Source organism: Triticum dicoccoides, chromosome 1A, assembly GCF_002162155.2.
Source record: "Triticum dicoccoides isolate Atlit2015 ecotype Zavitan chromosome 1A, WEW_v2.0, whole genome shotgun sequence".
Classification (NCBI taxonomy): Eukaryota; Viridiplantae; Streptophyta; class Magnoliopsida; order Poales; family Poaceae; genus Triticum; species Triticum dicoccoides.
Window position 1 is genome coordinate 73,285,444 of NC_041380.1, and position 18,961 is coordinate 73,304,404.

At 41.5% G+C, this 18,961-nt stretch overlaps 1 protein-coding gene across 1 annotated transcript in view; it reads left to right on the top strand.

Moving 5' to 3' along the window:
- Positions 1 to 17,721, top strand: part of LOC119351710 (peroxidase 5-like) — a 61,398-nt gene extending 43,677 nt beyond the window's left edge. Inside the window, exon 2 of the mRNA XM_037618615.1 lies at positions 16,806 to 17,721. Within this exon, the coding sequence (XP_037474512.1) occupies positions 16,806 to 17,591 (786 nt within the window). The 3' untranslated portion in view covers positions 17,592 to 17,721. The remainder of the gene's footprint in view (positions 1 to 16,805) is intronic.
- Positions 17,722 to 18,961: the final 1,240 nt, after the last annotated feature.

Below are 18,961 nucleotides of genomic sequence, written 5' to 3' on the forward strand. Positions count from 1 at the left end.
CTCCACCCTCGTGGGCCCCCTGTTGCTCCACCGACGTACTCCTTCCTCCTATATATACTTACGTACCCCCAAACAATCAGATACGTAGCCAAAACCCTAATTCCACCACCGCAACTTTCTGTATCCACGAGATCCCATCTTGGGGCCTGTTCCGGAGCTCCGCCGGAGGGGGCATCAATCACGGAGGGCTTCTACATCATCACCATAGCCCCTCCGATGAAGTATGAGTAGTTCACCTTAGACCTATGGGTCCATAATTATTAGCTAGATGGCTTCTTCTCTCTTTTTGGATCTCAATACAATGTTCTCCCCTCTCTTGTGGAGATCTATTCGATGCTATCTTGTTTTTGCGGTGTGTTTGTTGAGACCAATGAATTGTGGGTTTATGATCAAGTCTATCTATGAAAAATATTTGAATCTTCTCTGAATTCTTTTATGTATGATTGGTTATCTTTGCAAGTCTCTTCGAATTATCAGTTTGGTTTGGCCTACTAGATTGATCTTTCTTGCAATGGGAGAAGTGCTTAGCTTTGGGTTCAATCTTGCGGTGTCCTTTCCCAGTGACAGTAGGGGCAGCAAGGCACGTATTGTATTGTTGCGATCGAGGATAACAAGATGGGGTTTTCATCATATTGCATGAGTTTATCCCTCTACATCATGTCATCTTGCTTAAGGCGTTACTTTGTTTTCATTAACTTAATACTCTAGATGCATGCTGGATAGCGGTCGATGAGTGGAGTAATAGTAGTAGATGCAGGCAGGAGTCGGTCTACTTGTCCCGGATGTGATGCCTATATACATGATCATACCTAGATATTCTCATAACTATGCTCAATTCTGTCAATTGCTCAACAGTAATTCATTCACCCACCGTAGAATACTTATGCTCTTGAGAGAAGCCACTAGTGAAACCTATGGCCCCCGGGTCTATCTTCATCATATTAATCTTCCAATACTTATTTATTTCCTTCGCTTTTTACTTTGCTTTTATTTTACTTTGCATCTTTATCATAAAAATACCAAAAATATTATCTTATCATATCTATCAAATCTCACTCTCGTAAGTGGCCGTGTAGGGATTGACAACCCCTTATCGCGTTGGTTGCGAGGATTTATTTGTTTTGTGCAGGTACGAGGGACTCGCGCATAGCCTCCTACTGGATTGATACCTTGGTTCTCAAAAACTGAGGGAAATACTTATGCTACATTGCTGCATCATCCCTTCTTCTTCGGGGAAAACCAACGTAGTGCTCAAGAGGTAGCAAGCATCATGAAATTGGTGATGAATGATGGTTGATGATGACGATGGCGACAAATCCCCCTCTCCGGAGCCCTGAACGGACTCCAGATCAGCCCTCCCGAGAGAGTTTAGGGCTTGGCGGCGGCTCCGTATCATAGAACGCCATGAATCTTTCTCCTTGATTTTTTCTCTCCGAACACGAATATATAGAGTTGGAGTTGAGGTCTGAGGAGCTTCAGGGGGCCCACGAGGTAGGGGGCGCGCCCAAGGGGGCAGGCGCGCCCCCACCCTTGTGGCTAGGGTGTGGGCCCCCTGGCCTTGATCTTTTGCCAGTATTTTTTATTATTTCCAAAAATACGCTCCATGGAATTTCAGGTCATTCTGAGAACTTTTGTTTCTGCACATAAATAACACCATGGCAATTCTGCTGAAAACAGCGTCAGTCCGGGTTAGTTCCATTCAAAGCATGCAAGTTAGAGTCCAAAACAAGGGCAAAAGTGTTTGGAAAAGTAGATACGACGGAGACGTATCAGAATGCACATAGCTTCACAATGGCTAATCGAACGTTATCCGGTAGAATCCCCCTCAATGCAACCGGAAGGAGTTGCGTCATAATCACATGGCAGTCATGAGACTTTAGGTTCTGGAACTTTTTCTCTGCCATGTTTATTATTCCCTTTATATTCGACGAGAATCCAGACGGTACCTTAATATTGAGCAGGCATTCAAAGAAGATTTCCTTCTCTTCTTTGGTAAGAGCGTAGCTGGCATGACCCTGATGTATGTCGTCTTTTCCGTGCATACATTGCTGGTCCTCCCGTGCCTCAGGTGTATCTTTTGTCTTCCCATACACGCCCAAGAAGCCAAGCAGATTCACGCAAAATTCTTCGTCACGTGCATCACGTCGATTGCGGAGCCGACCTCTAGGTCTTTCCAATAGGGCAGGTCCCAAAATATAGATTTCTTCTTCCACATGGGTGTGTGTCCGTCGGCGTCATTAGGAACAGGTTGTCCGGCAGGACCCTTTCCAAAGACTACCTTCAAATCCTTGACCATATCATGTACATCAGCACCTGTACGGTGGAGAGGCTTCGTCCGGTGATCCGCCTCACCTTTTAAATACTTGCCTTTCTTTCTTACGGGATGCCTGCTCGAAAGAAATTGACGATGTCCTAGGTACACATTCTTCCTACAATTGTCCAAAATACTGTTGGTCACATCCAAACAGTGCATGCATGCGCGGTATCCCTTATTTGACTGTCTTGAAAGGTTACTGAGAGCAGGTCAATCATTGATGGTCATGAACAACAACGCTTTTAGGTCAAATTCTTCCCCCATGTGCTCATCCCACGCACGTACACTTGTTCCATTCCACAGCTGTAAGAGTTCTTCAACTAATGGCCTTAGGTACACATCAATGTCATTGCCGGGTTGCTTAGGGCCTTGGATGAGCACTGGCATCATAATGAACTTCCGCTTCATGCACAACCAAGGAGGAAGGTTATACAAACATAGAGTCACATGCCAGGTGCTATGGTTGCTGCTCTGCTCCCCAAAAGGATTAATGCCATCTGCACTTAGACCAAACCATACGTTCCTTGTGTCATCTGCAAACTCCTTCCCGTACTTTCTCTCGATTTTTCTCCACCGCGACCCGTCAACGGGTACTCTCAACTTTCCGTCTTTCTTACGGTCTTCTCTGTGCCATCGCATCGCCTTGGCATGCTCTTTGTTTTGGAACAAATGTTTCAACCGTGGTATTATAGGAGCATACCACATCACCTTGGCAGGAATCTTCTTCCTGGGGCGCTCGCCCTCGACATCACTAGGGTCATCGCGGTTGATCTTATAGCACAATGCACCGCATACCGGGCAAGCGTTCAAATCCTCGTACTCATCGCGGTATAGGATGCAGTCATTAGGGCATGCATGTATCTTCTACACCTCTAACCCTAGAGGGCAAACAGCCTTCTTTGCTTCATACGTAATCTTAGGCAATTCATTGTCCTTTGAAAGCATATTCTTTATCATTACCAGCTAATAGCCCACAAGTATAGGGGATTGCAACAGTTTTCGAGGGTAGAGTATTCAACCCAAATTTATTGATTCGACACAAGGGGAGCCAAAGAATATTCTCAAGTATTAGCAGCTGAGTTGTCAATTCCACCACACCTGGAAACTTAATATCTGCAGCAAGGTATTTAGTAGCACAGTAATATGATAGTAGTGGTAATGGTAGCAAAAGGTAAAGATAACAAAAGTAATGTTTTGGTATTTTGTAGTGATTGTAACAATAGCAACGGAAAAGTAAATAAGTGAAGAACAATATATGGAAAGCTCGTAGGCAATGGACCGGTGATAGAGAATTATGCCGGATGCGGTTCATCATGTAACAGTCATAACCTAGGGTGACACAGAACTAGCTCCAATTCATCAATGTAATGTAGGCATGTATTCCGAATATAGTCATACGTGCTTATGGAAAAGAACTTGCATGACATCTTTTGTCCTACCCTCCCGTGGCAGCGGGGTCCTAGCGGACACTAAGGGATATTAAGGCCTCCTTTTAATAGAGTACCAGACCAAAGCATTAACACATAGTGAATACATGAACTCCTCAAACTACGGTCATCACCGGGAGTGGTCCCGATTATTGTCACTTCGCGGTTGCCGGATCATAACACATAGTAGGTGACTATAGACTTGCAAGATAGGATCAAGAACTCACATATATTCATGAAAACATAATAGGTTCAGATCTGAAATCATGGCACTCGGGCCCTAGTGACAAGCATTAAGCATAGCAAAGTCATAGCAACATCAATCTCAGAACATAGTGGATACTAGGGATCAAACCCTAACAAAACTAACTCGATTACATGATAAATCTCATCCAACCCATCACCGTCCAGCAAGCCTACGATGGAATTACTCACGCACGGCGGTGAGCATCATGAAATTGGTGATGGAGGATGGTTGATGATGACGATGGCAACAGATTCCCCTCTCCGAAGCCCTGAACGGACTCCAGATCAGCCCTCCCAAGAGGTTTTAGGGCTTGGCGGCGGCTCCGTATCATAAAACGCGATGAATCCTTCTCCTTGATTTTTTTTCTCCCCGAAAGTGAATATATGGATTTGGAGTTGAGGTCGGAGGAGCTCCAGGGGGCCCACAAGGTAGGGGGGCGCGCCCAGGGTGGCAGGCGCACCCCACCCTCGTGGCTAGGGTGTGGGCCCCCTGGTCTTGATCTTTTGCCAGTATTTTTTATTATTTCCAAAAATATGCTCCGTGGAGTTTCAGGTCATTCCGAGAACTTTTGTTTCTGCACATAAATAGCACCATGGCAATTCTGCTGAAAACAGCGTCAGTCCGGGTTAGTTCCATTCAAATCATGCAAGTTAGAGTCCAAAACAAGGGCAAAAGTGTTTGGAAAAGTAGATACAACGGAGACGTATCAATTCCCCCAAGCTTAAACCTTTGCTTGTCCTCAAGCAATTCAGTTGACAAACTGAAAGTGATACAGAAAAACTTTTACAAACTCTGTTTGCTCTTGTTGTTGTAAATATGTAAAGCCAACATTCAAGTTTTCAGCAAAGATTATAAACTAACCATATTCATAATAACGCTTATATTAGGTCTCATGTTTACTCATATCAATGGCATAATCAACTAGCGAGCAATAATAATAAATTTCGGATGACAACACTTTCTCAAAACAATCATAATATGATATAACAAGATGGTATCTCGCTAGTCCTTTTTGAGACCGCAAAACATAAATTCAGAGCACCTTTAAAGATCAAGGACTGACTAGACATTGTAATTCATGGTAAAAGAGATCCAGTCAAGTCATACTCAATGTAAACTAACAGTAATGAATGCAAATGACAGTGGTGCTCTCCAAATGGTGCTTTTTAATAAGAGGATGATGACTCAACATAAAAGTAAATAGATAGGCCCTTCGCAGAGGGAAGCAGGGATTTGTAGAGGTGCCAGAGCTCGGTTTTGAAATAAAGATGAATAATATTTTGAGCGGTATACTTTCATTGTCAACATAACAACCAAGAGATGGAGATATCTTCCATGCTACACACATTATAGGCGGTTCCCAAACAGAATGGTAAAGTTTATACTCCCCCTCCACCAACAAGCATTAATTCATTTACACGGGAAAGCTCCCAACAAGCAAAAAGAAGAACAGGAAATCTTTTTGGGTTTTCTTTTTAATTACTACTACAAGCGTAGAAATTAAAACTAGCTAAAAGCTACAACTAATTTTTTTTGGTTTTTCTTAAGGTTTATTAAACACACAAGAAGAAAGCATAAAAAGGAAATAAACTAGCATGGATATTACAATGAAAAAGTATGAGCACCGACATCTAGCAATGAGTGTGTGAACATGAATGTAATGTCGGTGGGAAATACGTACTCCCCCAAGCTTAAACCTTTGCTTGTCCTCAAGCAATTCAGTTGATAAACTGAAGGTGATAAAGAAAAACTTTTACAAACTATGTTTGCTCTTGTTGTTGTAAATATGTAAAGCCAGCATTCAAGTTTTTAGCAAAGATTATAAACTAACAATATTCACAATAACGCTTAGGTCTCATGTTTACTCATATCAATGGCATAATCAACTAGCGAGCAATAATAATAAATCTCGGATGCCAACACTTTCTCAAAACAATCATAATATGATATAACAAGATGGTATCTCGCTAGCCCTTTCTGAGACCGCAAAACATAAATGCAGAGCACCTTTAAAGATCAAGGACTGAGTAGACATTGTAATTCATGGTAAAAGAGATCCACTCAAGTCATACTCAATGTAAACTAACAGTAATGAATGCAAATGACAGCGGTGCTCTCCAACTGGTGCTTTTTAATAAGAGGGTGATGACTCAACATGAAAGTAAATAGATGGGCCCTTCGCAGAGGGAAGCAGGGATTTGTAGAGGTGCCAGAGCTCGGTTTTGAAATAGAGATGAATAATATTTTGAGCGGTATACTTTCATTGTCAACATAACAACCAAGAGATGGCAATATCTTCCATGCTACACACATTATAGGCGGTTCCCAAACAGAATGGTAAAGTTTATACTCCCCCTCCACCAACAAGCATCAATCCATGGCTTGCTCGGAACAACGAGTGCCTCCAACTAACAAGAGTCCTAGGGGGAGTTTTGTTTGCAATTATTTTGATTTGATTTGCATAAAGCATGGGACTGGGCATCCCGGTGACCAGCCATTTTCTCGTGAGTGAGGAGCGGAGTCCACTCCTCTTGAGAATAACCCGCCTAACATGGAAGATACGGACAACCCTAGTTGATACATGAGCTATTAAAGCATACAAAACAAGATATTTATTTGAAGGTTTAGAGTTTGGCACATACAAATTTACTTGGAACGGCAGGTAGATACCGTATATAGGTAGGTATGGTGGACTCATATAGAATAACTTTGGGGTTTATGGGATTGGATGCACAAGCAGTATTCCCGCTTAGTACAAGTGAAGGCTAGAAAAAGACTGGGAAGCGACCAGCTAGAGAGCGACAACAGTCATGAACATGCATTAAAATTAATCAACACCGAATGCAAGCATGAGTAGGATATAATGCACCATGAACATAAATATCGTAGAGGCTATGTTGATTTTGTTTCAACTACATGCGTGAACATGTGCCAAGTCAAGCCACTCGAATCGTTCAAAAGAGGATACCATCCTATCATACCACATCACAACCATTTTAATAGCATGTTGGCACGCAAGGCAAACCATTATAAGCTCCTAGCTAATTAAGTATGCCACAAGAAACTATAATCTCTAATTGTCATTGCAAACATGTTTATTCATAATAGGCTGAATCGGGAACGATGAACTAATCATATTTACAAAAAACAAGAGAGGTCGAGTTCATACCAGCTTTTCTCATCTCAATCAGTCCATCATATATCGTCATAATTGCCTTTCACTTGCACGACCGAACGATGTGGATAATAATAATAGTGTGTGTGCATTGGACTAAGCTGGAATCTGCAAGCATTCAATAAACAGGAGAAGACAAGGCAATATGGACTCTCTTGTCAGATCAACAATAGTGCATATAAGAGCCACTTCAACAATTTAATCATGGTCTTCTCCTATCAACCCCAAAGAAAAGAAAAGAAATGAAACTATTTACACGGGAAAGCTCCCAACAAGCAAAAGAAGAATAGGAAATCTTTTTGGGTTTTATTTTTAATTACTACTACAAGCATGGAAAGTAAACTAATTAAAAGCTACAACTAATTTTTTTGGTTTTTCTTAAGGTTTATTAAACACACAAGAAGAAACCATAAAAAGGAAATAAACTAGCATGGATATTACAATGAAAAAGTATGACACCGACATCTAGCAATGAGTGTGTGGACATAACTCTAATGTCGGTGAGAAATATGTACTCCCTCAAGCTTAGGCTTTTGGCCTAAGTTGGTCTATGGACACGGTTGGCCTGGCGGATATCCATAGTAATAGTTGGGGTCGTACTGCGCAGAAGAAGACTCTGATTGCCACTTGGCAATCATCTCCGAATCCCACTTGTAATTAGACTGTCATGGAGGATCAACTTGTGGTTCCAACTCTGTCTCTGTGGCTGATGTACGGTTCCAGTAGGCGTGAATAGCCTCCAACGGAACAAGGTACTTGCCTGCAGATAAATCAAACAAGGAAGGAGCAGGCAGGGTAATAGTCTCAGGATGATGTTTATCAAAGAACAATTTGTATTAGATCTCATTTCCCCTATTCTTAATAATAAAATCGTGTGCTACCATACTCTTATAATCTAAATAAACAGGAGGCAGCAATTTTTCTTCCTTCTCATAATGCCTAATAGGTATGTTAAAATGTGCAGCTAGGCGCGAGGCAAAGATGCCTCCAAAGACTGGGCCCTTAGTATGGTTAAGATTTAACCGCTTTGCAATAATAGCACCCATGCTGAATGTATCATCACGAAATAAGGCATGGCACAAAATAACAATATCAGGGGCACTCAAGTTTCCACAGTTTCCGCACCCAATCAAGTATCTACTAGCAAATATAACAAAGTAACGTAGAACAGGAAAGTGTATGCTAGTAGTTTATGCATCGGAAACCTTCCTCGTTTCCCCTACAGTGATGGTATCAATAAACCCATCCACATCGCCGCGATGTGGTTCCTCTATGATGCCCTCAAAAGGGATCAAACAAACCCGACAAAAATCACGAAGTGACATCTCCTTATGCTCATCATATAAATAAAACTCCACCGTAGGTGGTGAGATCCTAGCATGGAAATGAAAGTTTTGCACAAAGATATTGGTGAGTAAAAGATACTGTTCGCGCTGGTCGTGGAGGAAGGTGGTGAGGCCTGCATTATCAGCAAATTCATAGAAATCATTATAAATCCCGGCTGCTCTCAAGAAATCATCACAAGGCCATTCACATGGACGAACCTCCACGATGCGAGGCAGATTATATTTGGGCTTCTTTGCTTCTTTGCTTCTTCATTTTGCTTTTCCTTCGAGCTTCGGCTCCATGAGCCACTCAAAAATCTCTTCATTATTTTCTGAAAAATTCTGGAATTTTTAGTAACTTCAAATAAAAGTGAACCAAGCTCAACAAAATTGATAGCAACTACTCCTACAAGTGCCTAGAGCCCATATCATGCATCAAAACTACTTGGAACCACATAAATTTGACACACAAGCTCAAGAACAGGGTCACCTAGGCAGCAAAAATATGCAATGAATGAAGCACTAGAATAAAAACTAATTAGACCATTGGAGGAGTCACATACCAAGGAACAATCCCCCAAAGCAGTTTTGTGAGAGGTGCTTTGAGCAAGGAGATCGAAAATCGCAGCAAAATGAGCTAGAACTCGTGCTTGCGCTGGATAATGGTGTTTGTGGGAGGAAGAAGGAGTGTGTGGGTGCATGAATAAGTGGAGGAGGGCCACCGTGGGCCCACGAGGCAGGGGACACGCCCTCCACCCTCGTGGCCAGGTGGATGCCCCCCCTGCTATGTTCTCAGTGCCAAATTTTCTCAAATATTCCAGAAAAAATCATATTTAAATTTCAGGGCATTTGGAGAACTTCTATTTTCAGGGTATTTTTATATTGCATGGATAATTCAGATAACAGACAGAAAATACTATTTTTATTTTATTTAATATAGATAACAGAAAGTAAAAAGAGGGTACAGAGAGTTGTGTTTTCTAAATTCATCCATCTCATGATCATCAAAAGGAATCCATTAACAAGGTTGATCAAGTCTTGTTAACAAACTCATTCCGAATAACATGGAACTAGAGAATTTTCAAATAACACTAGGTTACCTCAACGGGGATATGCACATCCCCAACAATAAGAATATCATATTTCTTCTTGACAGTAGGAAGAGGAAATTCAAAACCTCCAAAAATAATTGATGAAATTTTTTCAATAGAATTGATACTGTGGACTTGAGGTTGTTTCCTTGGAAAGTGTACCATATGCTCATTACCATTAACATGAAAAGTGACATGGACTTTGTTGCAATCAATAACAACCCTTGCATTATTCAAAAAGGGTCTTCCAAGAATAATAGACATACTATCGTCCTCGGGAATATCAAGAATAACAAAGTCCGTTAAAATAGTAACGTTTGCAATCACAACAGGCACATCCTCACAAATACCGACAGGTATAGCAGTTGATTTATCAGCCATTTGCAACGATATTTCAGTAAGTGTCAACTTATTCAAATCAAGTCTATGATATAAAGAGAGAGGCATAACACTAACGCCGGCTCCGAGATCAGATAAAGCAGTTTTAACATAGTTTCTTTTAATGGAGCATGGTATAGTGGGTACTCCTGGATCTCCAAGTTTCTTTGGTATTCCACCCTTAAAAGTATAATTAGCAAGCATGGTGGAAATTTCAGCTTCCAGTATCTTTCTTTTATTAGTGAAAATTTCTTTCATATACTTAGCATAAGGGTTCATTTTGAGCATATCAGTTAATCGCATACGCAAAAAGATAGGTCTAATCATTTCAGCAAAGCGCTCAAAATCCTCCTCATCCTTTTTCTTGGATGGTTTGGGAGGAAAAGGCATGGGTTTTTGAACCCAAGGCTCTGTTTCTTTACCATGTTTCCTAGCAACAAAGTCTCTCTTATCATAATGTTGATTCTTTGATTGTGGGTTATCAAGATCAACAGGAGGTTCAATTTCTATATCATTATCATTGCTAGGTTGAGCATCAACATGAACATTATCATTAACATTATCACTAGTTTCAGGTTCATTACCAGATTGTGTTTCAGCATCAGAAATAGGAATATCATTTGGATTCTCAGGTGTTTCAGTAATAGGTTCACTAGAAGCATGCAAATTCCTATCATTTTTCTTTTTCTTCCTTTTAGAAGGACTAGGTGCATCTGTATTATTTCTCTGAGAATCTTGCTCAATTTTCTTAGGGTGGCCTTCAGGATACAAAGGTTCCTGAGTCATTTTACCAGTTCTAGTAGCCACTCTAACAACATAGTCCTTATTCTTACTATTCAATTCATCGAGCAAATCATTTTGAGCTTTAAGTACTTGTTCTACTTGAGTGGTAACCATAGAAGCATGTTTACTAATAAGTTTAAGTTCACCTTTGACATTAGCCATATAATCACCCAAGTGTTCAAGCATATCAGCACTTGGTTTTAATTCTCTACCAAAATAAGCATTGAAGTCTTCTTGCTTAACCATAAATTTATCAAACTCATCTAAGCATGAGCTAGCAAACTTAGTAAATGGGATTTCAGCTTTATCATATCTGTAGAGAGAATTTACCTTTACTACCTGTGTCGGGTTATCAAGACCATGTGTTTCTTCAATAGGTGATGGATTAAAACCATATATTTCTTCAACAAGCGGTAAATTAAGACCATGTATTTCTTCAATAGGAGGTAAATTTTTAACATCTTCAGCTTTAATACCCTTTTCTTTCATGGATTTCTTTGCCTCTTGCATATCTTCAGGACTGAGAAATAGAACACCTCTTTTCTTTGGAGTTGGTTTAGGAATAGGCTCAGGAGTTGGCTCAGGAAGTGTCCAATTATTTTCATTTGTCAACATATTATTCAATAAAATTTCAGCTTCATCCGGTGTTCTTTCCCTGAAAACAGAACCAGCACAACTATCCAGGTAATCTCTGGAAGCATCGGTTAGTCCATTATAAAAGATATCAAGTATTTCATTTTTCTTAAGAGGATGATCAGCCAAAGCATTAAGTAATTGGAGAAGCCTCCCCCAAGCTTGTGGGAGACTCTCTTCTTCAATTTGAACAAAATTATATATATCCCTTAAGGCAGCTTGTTTCTTATGAGCAAGGAAATATTTAGCAGAGAAGTAATAAATCATATCTCGGGGACTACGCACACAACCAGGATCAAGAGAATTAAACCATATCTTAGCATCACCCTTTAATGAGAACGGAAATATTTTAAGAATATAAAAGTAGCGAGTTCTCTCATCATTAGTGAATAGGGTAGCTATATCATTTAATTTAGTAAGATGTGCCACAACAGTTTCAGATTCATAGCCATAAAAAGGATCAGAATCACCAAAGTAATTATATCAGGATCAACAGAGAATTCATAATCCTTATCAGTAACACAGATAGGTGAAGTAGCAAAAGCAGGGTCAGGTTTCATTCTAGCATTAAGGGATTTTTGCTTCCATTTAGCTAATAACCTCTTTAGATCATATATATCATTGCAAGCTAAAATAGCTCTAGTAGCTTCTTCATCCATAACATAACCCTCAGGAACAACAGGCAATTCATATTTATTAGGGGGAGAGTCTTCATCATCACTTTCATCAATATTATCAGTTTCAATAACTTCATTCTCTCTAACCCTAGCAAGTTGTTCATCAAGAAATTCACCAAGTGGCACAGTAGTATCAAGCATAGAAGTAGTTTCATCATAAGTATCATGCATAGTAGAAGTGGCATCATCAATAATATGCGACATATCAGAATCAATAGCAGAAGTAGGTTTAAGTGTCGCAAGCTTACTCAAAACAGAAAGTGAATCAAGTGCAGAGCTAGATGGAAGTTCCTTCCTCCCCTCGTAGTTGAGGGATAAATCTTGGTTCTTGGATCTTTCAAGTTCTTCATAATGATAAGCAGATATAAATCCCAAGTGACTCAAAGAATAGAGCTATGCTACCCGGCAACGGCGCCAGAAAATAGTCTTGATAACCCACAAGTATAGGGGATCGCAACCGTTTTCGAGGGTAGATTATTCAACCCAAATTTATTGATTCGACACAAGGGGAGCCAAAGAATATTCTCAAGTATTAGCAGCTGAGTTGTTAATTCAACCACACCTGGAAACTTAATATCTGCAGCAAAGTATTTAGTAGCAAAGTAATATGATAATAGTGGTAATGGTAGCAAAAGGTAATGATAACAAAAGTAATGTTTTTGGTATTTTGTAGTGATTGTAACAATAGCAACAGAAAAGTAAATAAGCGAAGAACAATATATGGAAAGCTCGTATGCGATGGATCGGTGATAGAGAATTATGTCGGATGCGGTTCATCATGTAACAGTCATAACCTAGGGTGACACAGAATTAGCTCCAATTCATCGATGTAATGTAGGCATATATTCCGAATATAGTCATATGTGCTTATGGAAAAGAACTTGCATGACATCTTTTGTCCTACCCTCCCGCGGCAGCGGGGTCCTAGCAGAAACTAAGGGATATTAAGGCCTCCTTTTAATAGAGTACCGGACCAAAGCATTAACACATAGTGAATACATGAACTCCTCAAACTACGGTCATCACCGGGAGTGGTCCCGATTATTGTCACTTCGGAGTTGCCGGATCATAACACATAGTAGGTTTCTGTAGACTTGCAAGATAGGATCAAGAACTCACATATATTCATGAAAACATAATAGGTTCAGATCTGAAATCATGGCACCCGGGCCCTAGTGACAAGCATTATGCATAGCAAAGTCATAGCAACATCAATCTCAAAACATAGTGGATACTAGGGATCAAACCCTAACAAAACTAACTCGATTACATGATAAATCTCATCCATCCCATCACCGTCCAGCAAGACTATGATGGAATTACTCATGCACGGCGGTGAGCATCATGAAATTGGTGATGGAGGATGGTTGATGATGACGATGGCGATGGATTCCCCTCCCCGGAGCCCCGAAAGGACTCCAGATCAGCCCTCCCTAGAGGTTTTAGGGCTTGGCAGCGGCTTCGTATCGTAAAACGTGATGAATCCTTCTCCTTGATTTTTTTCTCCCTGAAAGTGAATATATATAGTTGGAGTTGAGGTCGGAGGAGCTCTAGGGGGCCCACAAGGTAGGGGGCGAGCCAGGTGGGGCAGGCGCCCCCCACCCTCGTGGCTAGGGTGTGGGCCCCCTGGTCTTGATCTTTTGCCGGTATGTTTTATTATTTCCAAAAATACGCTCCGTGGAGTTTCAGGTCATTCTGAGAATTTTTTTTCTGTACATAAATAACACCATGGCAATTCTGCTGAAAACAGCGTCAGTCCGGGTTAGTTCCATTCAAATCATGCAAGTTAGAGTCCAAAACAAGGGCAAAAGTGTTTGGAAAAGTAGATACGACGGAGACGTATCACCAGCAACTTTCCAAATCCCTTGTCAGATACACCATTCTCTGCCTTCCATTGCAGCAATTCCAGTGTGGTGCCTAACTTTTTCTTGTCAGCTTCGCAATTCGGGTGCAACAATTTCTTGTGATACTCTAACATGCGCTGCAACTTCTTTATCTCCAAATCACTTGCGCAGTTTTTCTTCGCATCGGCAATGGCCGACCTAGATCATCAGCGGGCTCATCTGATGCCTCTTCTTCAGCTTCTTCCCGCATTGCCAGCTCAGCTTCTTCCCCCATTGTTGTATCATCGTATTCAGGGAACCCATGGCCAGGATAGCTGTCGCCGTCCGCTTCTTCTTCATTGTCTTCCATCATAACCCCTCTTACTCCGTGCTTGGTCCAAACATTATAGTGGGGCATGAAACCGGACTTAAACAGGTGGACGTGAATGGTTCTTGACGTAGAGTAATTGTGATTATTCTTACAGACAGCACATGGACAAGGCATAAAACCATCCGCCCGCTTGTTTGCCTCAGCCGCAAGCAGAAAAGTTTGCACGCCATTAATGAACTCGGGAGAGCATCAGTCATCATACATCCATTGTCGGCTCATCTTCATTACACAACACCAAAAAGACCAAATTAATACAAGTTCATACATAAAGTTCATACATATATATATAGTTCATACAACACTTAAATGCAAGAAACAAATAACTCTCTAGCTAAAGAATTTAAATGCAACAACAAATGCGATCAAGATCGCAACTAAGGTAACAATTGATCCAACAACATAATGATACCAAGCCTCACTATGAATGGCATACTTTCTAATCTTTCTAATCTTCAAGCGCATTTTCTCCATCTTGATCTTGTGATCATCGACGACATCGGCAACATGCAACTCCAATTTCATCTTCCCCCCCTCAATTCTTTTCAATTTTCTTTCAAATCCTCGTTTTCTCTTTCAGCTAAATTTAACCTCTCGACAATAGGGTCGGTTGGAATTTCCGGTTCACATAACTCCTACATACAAATATCTATGTCAACTTGATGGGCATAATTTGTCATAAACACGAAATGCAACAAATAGTTTTAAAAGAGAATATACCACATCCGAATCATAACAAGGACGAGGGCCGACGGGGACTGATATCGAAACCATGGCACAATATATGTATAACAAACAACATACGGGTAAGATAATTATACGAGTAACCATATATCCAAATCACACAAACATCAATTTTTTATATAAAACATTCATGAACAAGAGGCTCACCGCAAGGTCGTGCCGGCAACGGGACGGTGCGGGCGATCGACGGTGGTTACGACGGAGATTTAGAAGGCACTAAGTAAACCACACCTACGTATGCAAGCTAAGTGTTATTTTTGACCTCAAATTGCATGTAAATCAAATATTAGCACATATAATTCCTCCAAAAATACTAAACTCACAAATTAATCACTATATAAAACATTGCAAGAGCTAATCTAGCAATGAGAGATGAAAGGACAAAATTGCTAACCTTTGTGATCATTTGAATGGATGAGGCTTTCAAATCTTGACAAATTTTGGGCAAAATGTGTGATGAGCTCGAGAGAAAGAGGGGAAGAACAGAGAGAAGAGGGGAAAGGGGAAGAACAGAGCGAGCTCGGGTGGACGAAGGGTTATGTAGGACGACCTTTAGTACCGGTTCGTGATACGAACTGGTACTAAAGGTGCTTGAGGGGCCTCAGACTGACAACATCCTGCCACCACTCACTTTAGTACCGGTTCGTGGCATGAACCGGTGCTAAAGGTTCGCCACGAACCGGTACTAATGAGAGCAGCCAGCTAGCCGTTGGAACCGGCACTAATGCATACATTAGTGCCGGCTCAAAATCAAACCGCACTAATGTGCTTGACATTTGACCATTTTTTACTAGTGATTTCAATCTGTATGTAGTCAATATTAAAATATCCAAACATTTTGTATTACTGAATGGAGGGAGTAACATTTTTTCCATAGAATCCAAAAAGGATCGAGTTCGACAATCAAACTAAACTGCACATTCCTAGTTACTACAGCATCCAATTTTAGGCTAATTAAGTAACCTGTGATTCGGATGGATGGGGTATAAGAAATATTCAGACAATTGAGAATGTACGGAGTAGGGGCGTAGGGCAGATTCATGTGTTCTACGTGCCAATGAAGCTATATAATAACACGCTTGATTAGTAGCCATACGAGTAAGCAAGACTAGTTTTGCTGCGGTTAGGTGGATCAGTTCATGAAAGCAGCTATTAAAGCCACACGACGACGATCTCTTGACTCGGTATAACACGCGGCGGCGGCACCATTTTCCCAACTGCTACACGGTGTGATTGCATGCACAAACACCGGTCGGTTGGTCCGTCAACCCATCTCCATATCGACCGATCACCCATTTCCATCTCGAGCATAGCTAGCTCATTAATTTGCTTAAGAAGCGCACAAGTAACATTCACACAATGACACAATCTATTATGCTAGTGATTGCGTTGCAAATGAAAATTTTGAGTAACATCAAGCAGATAGTGACAGTTCAGGCACATTGTCCGCGACCATGTATTTATGTTCCAAACGGAGACCCAGTCAGAGAGACATGATACTCTACTTTTTTACGTACATCTTCACGGAGTACAAGGTATACTTCATCGCAAAAAAAAGGGAATACAAGGTATATTTCGCACTAACCGAGTGTATAGACATTTTTTTCGTCCTTGGGATTATTGTTCATTATGGAAAGTATTGTTTGAGATCTCTTGAACCCCAGTTATGCTTACATACATCGACAAACAATTTGCATTCCCTTCTCCCTTGGTAATTTGGCCAGTGCCTTCAAAATCTGACCATTGATTTTGCCAGTGCCTGATCTGACCATTGATTTTTGTATTGTTTGACACGTGTAGGGTTGTGATGGCTCGCTGTTGATCAACTCGACACCTGGGAACTCGGCAGAGAAGGATTCGCAGGCGAACAACCCAAGCATGCGTGGCTTTGAGGTCATCGACGAGGCCAAGGCAGCCTTAGAGGCGAGCTGCCCACGCACCGTCTCCTGCGCCGACGTGCTCGCCTTCGCGGCACGCGACGGGGCCTACCTTGCCGGCGGCATCAACTACCGTGTGCCGTCTGGTCGCCGTGACGGCCGTGTGTCCATCGCCGATGAGGTGCTCAACAACAACGTGCCATTTCCGACCGACGAGGTCGCCGAGCTCGTGGCCAGCTTCAAGCGCAAGGGGCTCTCTGCAGACGACATGGTCACGCTCTCCGGTGCACACACCATCGGTCGGTCCCATTGCTCCTCCTTCACTCAGCGCATTCACAATTTCTCGGGTGAGGCCGGTCGGACCGACCCGTCCATCGACAGGTCCTATGCGGCGGAGCTGAAGCATCAGTGCCCTCTGTCGACAAACAACCCTAGCGACCCCACAACGGTGGCGCTGGACCCGGTCACGCCGGGGGAGTTTGACAACCAGTATTTCAAGAACGTACTGGCGCGCAAGGTGCCGCTCACCTCCGACCAGACACTACTCACCAGCCCCCGGACCGCCGGTATCGTCGCGTTCCACGCCGCCGTGGAGAAGGCGTGGCAGGCCAAGTTCGCTGCCGCCATGGTCAAGATGGGCAAGGTGGAGGTTCTCACCGGTGAAGAGGGGGAGATCAGGGAGAAGTGCTTTGTCGTCAACCACCACTAGGCAATCATTCCGAAATCATTCAAAGCATAACTATATATTTTGTGTGTCCGTCGATCGCAGATCATACTGTTAGTTGTCAGTGTATGTAATTTGACTTTCCAAAGTGATTTCTTTGTTAGTTGTTTGTGTATGTCAAAAAGAGTTTTTCTTCCACCCGTCAATGATGATGTTATGAGTTTTAACTAATGTGCATGCAAGCTCAAAGACAAACCAAAACGAAAGAGATCCACTCTCATGAACGATTCACATCGCTACAAACAAGGGCAGAACTTCTAGAAGAAAAACATAAACAACTCGTATAGATCATCCAAACTAGCACGACTTTAGCCCCGGGCATCCAGCGCGATTAAAAAGACCGTGTAAAGAATTAGTCTCAAAAGCTTTTCTGTTTTGTTGAAGAGGTATACACAGGTAACATTCATTCCCACATCCCTTTACTTTTGGTTGTTATTAACAGCTCTGATGTGGGTCAGATGATTAATTGTCTTGTCAATACAAAGTTTGAGTACCATTAAGAAGATAGTGATGCTCATCAATATTGCCGGTAAATACTGTATATATTTGCATGTCGGTGGAGATGGGACGGAGCTAGAGATCATATTAGATTTGCATGCACACACACTCGTACCTTCCTCAGAATTTACAACCCGGAGCACAGAGATTTTCTTCGTTGCAGGAATTGTTCCCGTCATCAGGATAGACTAGATCGAGATCGCGCCTTGGCACAAGGGTGCCGGTCCCAACGTTTTGGCCAAGCAGATAATGTGAAGTCAGTAGTAATCCAAGTTTAGCATATGTATTCATACATGTTAATATAGTGGAGAAGAAACATTCAATTGTTCATGACCATGAGCCCAGCTGTAGGATAATAGACAATAGGTAAAGATGATTAATTACAGTTTACAACACAAGAATCAGAAGCAAAGACCTGGCGAATGATAAAACATTTAAATCCAGATTGAATAAACATCTAAATTTAGTTAAAGATGAGATACACATCCTAGTCATTTAGCCATTAACTTAATAACGTATACTGACATACATATTCAGATCATGGTAAGTCAAAACTACATGGATCATCAGCCAACTCATCAAGGTCCTGAACCTTGGTACAAGTAACAAAAACAACATGCCATGTTTCAGTGAAAATACAGCTGAGCAGAGTATCGATTCTCAGTATAACCCACTGAATTTAGCCTGTCAATTAGGATAGCTTCAATTACTTCAAAGAAGATCCCAGGGCCCAAGCTACAAAATTGAAAACAAAGAACCTGTCATACACCCATTTCAGTATATACACAAAGAACTGTAGTCTTATACATGCATTAAGTAGGCGAAAGTATGAGTAGTGGAGGTCACTTGTGAGAGAT